At 39.2% G+C, this 8,574-nt stretch overlaps 2 protein-coding genes across 3 annotated transcripts in view; one reads left to right on the top strand and one right to left on the bottom strand.

Moving 5' to 3' along the window:
- kcnq1.1 (potassium voltage-gated channel, KQT-like subfamily, member 1.1) overlaps nt 1-1,978 on the top strand; it is a 43,258-nt gene extending 41,280 nt beyond the window's left edge. Inside the window, exons 16-18 of one of the 2 annotated variants that reach the window (XM_085275696.1) lie at nt 71-117; nt 229-290; nt 1,096-1,978. In XM_085275696.1, coding sequence (XP_085131822.1) covers nt 71-117; nt 229-290; nt 1,096-1,350 — 364 coding nt within the window. In that variant the 3' untranslated portion in view covers nt 1,351-1,978. The remainder of the gene's footprint in view (nt 1-70; nt 118-228; nt 291-1,095) is intronic. The other variant, XM_085275701.1, reaches the window with a different exon arrangement.
- A 3,262-nt stretch (nt 1,979-5,240) lies between these two features.
- On the bottom strand, nt 5,241-6,137 carry cdkn1ca (cyclin dependent kinase inhibitor 1Ca). Its single transcript, XM_085281074.1, has 2 exons — nt 5,771-6,137; nt 5,241-5,677 (listed from the first exon to the last, which is right to left on the bottom strand). The coding sequence occupies exons 1-2, from the start codon at nt 6,135-6,137 to the stop codon at nt 5,574-5,576; spliced, it is 471 nt and encodes a 156-aa protein (XP_085137200.1). The 3' UTR covers nt 5,241-5,573.
- Between the last annotated feature and the right edge of the window lie 2,437 nt (nt 6,138-8,574).

Raw genomic sequence — 8,574 nt, forward strand, 5'->3', positions numbered from 1 at the left:
AAGATGAAAGGGGAAGTAGAGAGAGTGTGTAAATATTCCTCTAACTTAAGGCTCCCATTGTTTCCCCCAGACTGGACCAGTCTTTAGGGAAGATAACTTTGTTCCAGACAGGTTCAGGTAATGAATCACTCCACTGACTTCTCGAAATACATTACAGCAGCTATGGTACAAACCACAGACCTAATCCTTCTGTCTTGTTATTTTCTTGACTGTTGTCTGCCTCTGAAGACCGAGCCAAAGACAAAGGCAACAACTCTATCGGATCCAGACTCAACAGGATGGAGGACAAGGTGGAATTTGTGCAACCTCAGTGGAAAAATACAGTAACACTCACAAGCCTTGTAGAGTTTGAGATTCTTTCTTTTCTTTGTACAAGAGAAAAGTCAAATATTTAATTCCGTCTCCATTTATCTTGCACTATAATTTGAGCTTTTATAGCCGTTCACAAGGGTTATCCCAAGAGGATGTTTACAATGACAATTTACAATTCAGTGAACCCTTGAAAATAAACTGCATTTGGGAATTTTCTGGGTAATGCAACAAGAGCTGTCTTTGTTTACTGTAATGTAACATGAGCCACTATGTATGTGTGCACATGTGGCCTCGTTTTTGTTGATTCAAATATAAAACTTTAAGAGCCTGTTCCAGTTCTGTGGCATAAAAAGAGGAACTGTTTGCTTTCATGTATTTCAAAGATGCATCAAAAAAAAGAAAAGAAAAAGGAACACAATGTGCAATTCCCTCCCTGAGTTTTTATATACATCTGTGATTTTTTTCTCTTTGTTATTTGTGATTGGATGAAAAAAAGATCAAACTGCGTCTAAAGCTTTTAAAGAATTTTCATCTCATAATCCTGTAATAAACATCACTTTAGTTTGTGTTTCATAACTGACCATGAAAACTACAATCATTAAAATAATTGGCCCAAACTAAAGATGCTGTTTGTGCTACACGGGTTAATTAAAACTTTATGAACAACGTAACCGTAGCTCCTTCGTTTAACAAGTAAACAAACCTAATTTAATTTTAATTACTAAGAGGCACTGTTGGTGTCATAGCTGTCACTTAAATGAATATTTGATTGAACTCTTACAGATAACACACATGGACCAGACTTTGAATCGCATTGTGGAGTCCCTCGCATATCTGCTGGAACAGAAGGATGCTGGTGGCGACGGTGGGGGCGGGTCAAGGCTCGGACCGACCTGTAAAGTCCTCCCCAGCCAGGACAGCCTGCCAAGCTATGACCAGCTATCTTCACCCTCTTTGTATGCCTCCTCCAACACCGCCAGCACAGTGGTCTGCCCCAACCCGCCCCCGAGCACCACTGGCAGTCAGGATGAGAGCTGATGAAACCAATAAGCAAACACCAAGTTTTTCTTCTTTTAGTATAATATAAGATATTTATGATGAATGTCCCAGCAGACCATGGGGAATATGGACATCTGTGAGAGAAAAACAATAATTCAACACTGCAATATCTCTTAAAGATTGCTATTAGATCTTTGTAATTGCCAGGTTTGAGTATTGTACTTAACATTTATTCAGGTTAATGCCAAAAACCCTGCAACTTCAACCTCCATTCTTCCTGTTTAGCATATGCATATGTAGAAATTATAATAATTTGCAGTAACTTTATTACTCTTAGGGGCCTTACATTTCTATATATCACTTGAAAATCCCAAATGAAAGGCTGTTTTCACTGTTTTCCACTTTTTCACTTTTTTGTTAATGTGAAGATTTCCTTTCTCTTTTGACAATAAAATAATGCAGTAATCATAATCATGCCTGTGTGATGTGAAGCAAAAAACTTTCAATGGTTCATGTTTTTATGAGCCAATCCTGTTACAGTCTGAGTTACTTTTTTTCTCAAGCATTATCCTGCAATAGCATATGATTTATTTCAGTAAATCATTTGATTAGGTAGAGGATCAACAGGGGGTTCTCACCCCCTTGGGGGACACACCCCTAGGACTTAAATATGGGGCTCTCCACCCTTTGACCTTATAACTGAAGAAGCTTCTTGAATGAGAGGTCAAACATCTTCAAGCAACTTGAAGAAGTCCAGACGCTTTTCTTTCCAAGCTCTTTAGACTATGTCAGTAGTCTCTCTTCCCCCCAGTGGATGGTAATGGTACTTCAGGTGGGCTGCTGTTGAAAGTGAATTTGTATGCTATGATATGATATGATTACTTTTCTGGCTGATTTCTGATCCTGAATTTGCCTTATATATCCATAATAATGGGGGAAAGTATGTAGAAAGAAAGGGGCTATGACGTGTCATAAGCAATGAGCTAAATTGCAACTAAGGAAAAACATGACCTTTGGCTTATATTATGACCAAAGCTCTAATGAGAGGTTTGGGTGAGCCACAGAAAACATCCAGGTTTCTGAACTGATCATGGGAGTCTTAAATTTAGGAAGTGCTGATTTACATTGTAGCTGACCTTTTTACAGACTTTTTAATCTGCATTAGTTTTTTAATCCGTAAAAGCTTAAGGTGCATATATTGCTTTAGAATCAATTATTATATTATTTTAATTACTATATTGATTACTGAAATTTCAAAGCAAGATCGAATTATTGAGAAAGAAAAATGCAAATAAACTTCCCAAATCTGGAATAAATAAAATATCTTAAAGTCATCACTACCAAGCCTTCTTTGAAATAATACATTAAACTGCATTCATCTTTGAGATTGTTCTTATACATTAATAGGTTTTACTTAAATATATGCCATTATTTACTATACAGTTTCAGTTACTATTTGTTGTTTAGCACAACTTTTACGTAGCAATAAAAGATTGAACTAATTATTACTGAGTGTCTATGTATTGAGTCTGCTGGCCTCGAGCAATCTCTCACTAAAACCAGTGAGATAAATATTTGAGTTACAGAAAGACATTTTTCTTTTGTAATAGGTATTTTGAAGGAAAAGCAAACAAAAAAAGTCAGTATTTCACACTAAAAATGAAAGCAAATAATCCAACTAAGAGTCCTTGTCTTGAATGTCTGGAGCACCGTTCAAGTCACTGCTTCCACAAGTATTTTGCATCACTCATGTTTTAACACAATGAGGTGGAGCTGTGTGTCGTGTCCTCGCCAGCTTATTGAAACAGTCAAAAGCATGGCTAATACCATGCTCTTTAGACAGCTGACCTTTGAGCGGCAGATGGTGACCTTTTCCCTGCTGACCATCCGTGGGGTGTCCAGGCATTCCTTCATACAAGTACCCATGTGGAGAAAGGGCCCAAATGACCATCTGCCTCTGGTGTGGACAACAATGGGCTGCACCCTCCTAAAGTGTGCTGAGGGTGCTTGGCCTTTGTGGCGATCAGGAAGAGGGTGAGGGGAGAGTTTCATTACAGGGAGGGCGTGGATTGTTTGGGATATTGGAGTAATCTGCGTTATAAACAATCAAACAATACAGAAAGTCATTATGTCCTAAAGCTACAATGAACTGATTTTTTTTTCACGTTTCTTTAGCATCTGCTTAGGTGAGGCAATTTGTAAGGCACATTTCATACAGAAAGAAAAAAGAAATAAAACACTAACATGCTAATTTTGCCAGCAGTTTGCTTCGCATCAAAGGATACAATTTCCTCAGATTGTATTTGTTGAGTGATCAAACACAAGTGGAAGTCCTAATGCGTGTCTTTTCTGCAATTTCTTCTACTTTGGACAATTTAATGAAATCCCAATCAGCCAAAAACAAAGCAGTACTCTTTGCAGGATGCTTTTTGTTTTTTGTTTGTTTGTTTTTTAATCAACCTATGGGTCATTATGAAGGAACAGTTCTTATTCTCTCAGCAAAATCACTCTAGAATTGCATGAAACAATCATTGCAGGCTTGTTAGTGACAGTTAAATTCACAGATAATGTACTGATGCTTGTAATGCTTCTCTTTCAGGAATGTAATTACTGCTGGAGTTGGAAACCTGGGAATCCTCTATCCTATGGGAACCTATGGACCCATGGGACAGTTTGCTATTTATTTTTGACACGTTTATTTGAAAAATAAATCCACTGGAACAAAGTGAATGATCATTTGTCTCCCATTCAGAAATAACACAGTTAGCAACGTCACCGAGCCTTTTAAAAGTGTTATTGTCTTTCTTTTTTCTTGCTTGTGTAGCAAGTATGAACAGGTGGCCTTTGGGAAAGTGACATTTGAGCAATCGTAAGGCAAAGTAATAAGCGTAAGTGGTATTGCTTCAGGCACTTGTCAAGGATGATAGCAACTTTGACTATGAACAGGGACTAAGTGAAAATAGAAAAGCCGAGGGAAGACCTGGGGGTGGGGGGGTCGAGGAGTGCCAAAGGCTGATTTGCAGGTGAAATAGATGGCACGCTCTGCTTTGTTGCTATTATCCTGCTCTCAGGCCAGATGGCCTCTTGAAGTTCTTTAGAGCTGAAACCCCAACACTGCAGGAGTGCACATACTTATGCGGGATTTGGCTTTTCTAATGGGCTAATTTGGCAATTACAGTTTATATTAATGGATATAATTTAAAGCCTGACGGCACATTTCTTACAATTGTGATTATGAAATATCTCATAATAGAACCCAGAAAATGCAATTACTCTGAAACAATTTTCTTCTTTGAATTGCTAAACTTACAACCCGAATAGTTTTTTTTTTCTTCTATGACTTCAGAGAGAGAGCGAAAGAGAGAGACTTATTAACCTACTCATCTGTGTCTGCTGCAAAGACAGCAAAAAAACACTAAAGATGTACTCTCTCATAAGACTGCAGTCATATTGAAAAACCAATAATTTAGAAATCTGTTCACCAAAGGGCACGGCTATAAATAGATGAACATTTTAGTGTAAGAAAAAGCAGTCTCGGTGTCTTGCATATAAAGACAAGACTGACAACACGTTTGACAGCCGGAGGATAAAAAGATTAAGCTCTATTCAGTGTCAGCAAACTGTCACAGTGCAAAATGTGGTGGACATTGTTTTGGATATTACCAATCTGTAGTTTTTACATTGTGTATTATTGATGTGCTGCAGTTCTCAATGTATGTCTTAGACAAGTATAGATCTGTAAAGTATTGACTGGCAATCATGCATGAGCTTCTGAATGGCTATGTCTGATTTTATCAAAGAAAGAGTTTTTAGAGATAAAATTCACATTAAAAAGGTTTGATATAGGAGATGATTTGTTACTTTACACGAAAAGTTTCCTGGTGTTAAAAAAAAGTCAACAGGCATAAAATGTAATGATCAATAATCACAGTTTATTAAAACTGTAATATGCACAGAAATGTGCTACATATTCATTTTATATAACAATAATGACCTAACAAAATAGTGCTTTTTTTAGAACAAGTTAGATTAGCAGCACGAGTGTATAACAGATTTTTTTAAATGCCAGTGAAGAACATTCATAACATCCATAAATAGAATAAATATTCTAATAAGAGATGCAATCTAAAACAAAAAACAAAAAAACTGCTAAAGAAAAAAAAAGAATAAATAAAATCCACCAACATACAATAAAATAAAATAAAATAATTTGTTGTGGGGATCAAGTCCATGAAAACAAATAGTCATTTTCAGCTGCATGTTCATCTTAAAGTCTTGCGCAGAGCTGCTTCATTAGAACCGACGTGAAAATGATTCGGAATGCTCTTGGCTCTTGTTGTTGTCCTCCTTCTCTTTGCGAAATAATCTGAAAATCGGAGCGCGAGATTGGTCAATATCTTGGCATTACATTTGTCGATAAGCCAACAAACAAAAGCCAACGGGACTCATTTTCCTGTACCTGTGATCCGTGCATTGTCTTTGAGACTGGCTGCCGGTTTGGAGAGCCTGTGGAGCATCTCTTCAGTGGGACTCTTGTGCTTGTTGGTGATGTTGGAGCAGTTCTCCTGGTCGGTCCCTGCGCCGTCTTCGCCGTCGCTCGGCCTGTCCCCACCTGAACGGTGGGCAGCGTCCTTCGGCCGTGCGGCTTCCTCCCACTGAAACCGGCCGGGCAGCGGGGTTTCACACTCGAAGTTAAAATTCCAGCGCCGCCTGTCCTGCTCAATGATCTCCTTAAGCTTCAGCTTCAAGTCCCGGCGCAGCTGGCTGTGGTCCACCGGGCCAAACAAGCTCCTGCAAACAGACTCCCTGCGCCTGGTGGGCTCCATCCTTCAAATGGTTAAGTTTTTGGTGGAGATAGTGGTGGTGCACTCTGCTCTGCTCGATACTTGACTGCAGGTTGATTTAAAGGCTGCAGGGCGCACAACTTTTTTGTTTGTACACAATGACAAGACTTCTGATTGGCTGTTGGAGAGGGACAGCTGTGGTGTGGGGGTTGCTGGTGGTGATCCAATCATTGTGTGACGAACTCAGCTGAAACACTGGATAAAAGCTCCTGATTGTGTTTGTTAGTCTGTCCTGTCTAGTGGTCACAGAAGAATTTCTTCTTACTCAGCATAATCCAGTTCAGTTATGTTTTATTTATTTTGAATCACAACAAAAGTTACCTCAACGCACTTTAAATTTTAAGGTAAAGACCTCACAATAAAACAGAGAAAAGCCTAACCATCAGATGACCCCCTATGAAAAAGCACTTGGTGACAGGAAAAACTCCCTTTTAACAGCAAGAAACCTGCAGCAGATCCAGGCTCAGGAAACCGATCATACTGTGGAAGAGAACAACAATAAATTTATTAAAATATGAGACCTCTTGCCTCAGTGAGATTTACCTACCTTTATACATGTGAAATAACATTTTTTAAAATTAATAATAACTAGTGATTAAATGCAAACTGGTGTTTAAAAACACATAGAGACTGAAGAAAAACACTCAGTGAATCACAGGAAGTCTCCAGCAGCCTACACCTATTTTAGTGTAACTAAGACATTGAGGATCACCTTAGCCAGTCTGATCTATAAGCTTTATAAATAAAAAATATTAAAAATTAAAAGAAGAAAAGCTTAGAGCTTAATCTTAAAAGTAGAGAGGGTGTCTGTCTCCCAAATCCAAACTGGGAGCTGGCTCCAATGAGGGGGGGCAAGCTGAAGTCTCTGCCTCAAGTTCTACTTTTAAATACCCTAGGATGCCCCAGCATGAATGCACACAAGCACATTTATAACCCATGCATGGCTGCAAACTGTCAAGAAGTACAAACCAACACTAAATTGTTTGCAATTATTTCTGTTTATAAAATGTTTTTGTTTGTCACACCAGATGGCAAAATGCAGTTCAGTCCCCACGAGCTGTGATTAAGTGGTCTGTGAAGCTAAGTTGGGAGACTAGCTTGAAGGAGATTTTAAATTTAAATCAGGTACGGTTTTGCTTTTTTGCAGGCCTATTCTAAGACTGAATGTAAAAAGATGGCGGTAGCCACATGTTTGGTGACAAGGAGCACACAATAAAACAATAAAACACTCAGCCTCAAGCTGAGTGTTTTATTGTCGGTATCTTGATGTCTTGAAAGCAGAACTGATGAGTTGGGGGTTGATCTGACAGTGAAACCTCATGTTAGTAACAAGCTTGGCCTACCGTGAATTACACCCTGCCATCCTTCGTCAAAAAAGAGAACATTATCTTGTTATTTCTTTAGCTGACATTGGAAAAACAGGAACTTTTCTCTCATGTAATTGTTTATCTAATAGTTAATTACTTTAGTGTAGTATGAATGGCTGTGTGTGTGGGGGGGGGGGGGGGGGGGGGGGGGTAGTGAGGGGCAGTCTTTATCAATTGGAAACGTTGGAAAACTTATACAAATACAGTTACATTTCTGAAAACTATGCACTCCTTCACATTTTCTGAAGCTGTCCAGGGGACTGGATTAGAGTCTTTGCTAAACTGGGGGCAGCATTCTGGCTCCCAGGCCTTGTATTTGACCCCCCTGCCTGGGGCTCTGCTTTTCTCATGGACATTATCTATTCTGCTTTCCTGGGTGTTCAGCTAGTCTGTTCTTTACATCACTTTCACTTTCCCAGTACTGACATCACTGCCTGCCTCCTCCCCGTCTCCGCCTCATCCGAGTTGGTCAGAGCTACATCAATCTTCAGCTTCCAGCTTCATCTTCACCACCACCAGTGTCTAGACTCGGAAGAGTCCTGTCCTAAATCCTATCACCACTGGGATTCTGTTCTTCCATGATGGATCATCAGAGTCTGATCACTAAATGTGTTAATTTATTTCTTTTTCTCAATAAATCATGTCCAGTTCTTCCAAATGATCTCTCCTCATTGAACCTCTTTCAGAAGCCTGAGGAGGCACTTCTGTTTTGGCTTTACTTTTCAGAAAATGGAGCCCATGCTCATTTTTAATATGCAACCTGTACTTGAGTTAGTTGTATTGCATTAGTTGTATTTTGGTGAGAAATCTTCACAAATACACTTCAAGTGGACCAGTAAGAGAGGACCACACATGTAATTTCCTGTTCACTCAGGAACTCTGCTAGAGAAACTGTGGGTAATGGACCTTGCACTGCAAGATCAGAATAGTAATGATAAAGAAGGAACGATTCGCACTCCTCATATGACTTTTCCCGATCAGTCTGGTGACCTTTGAGCCCCTCTTCTCTAAACTTGAGTCTGCCACTGACCGGTAGGCATTTTGAGTTACAC

This window comes from Mchenga conophoros, linkage group LG1, assembly GCF_057382185.1.
Source record: "Mchenga conophoros isolate Kocher_MC1m ecotype Shallow Benthic linkage group LG1, M_conophoros_male_GT1.1, whole genome shotgun sequence".
NCBI classification, from domain to species: domain Eukaryota; kingdom Metazoa; phylum Chordata; class Actinopteri; order Cichliformes; family Cichlidae; genus Mchenga; species Mchenga conophoros.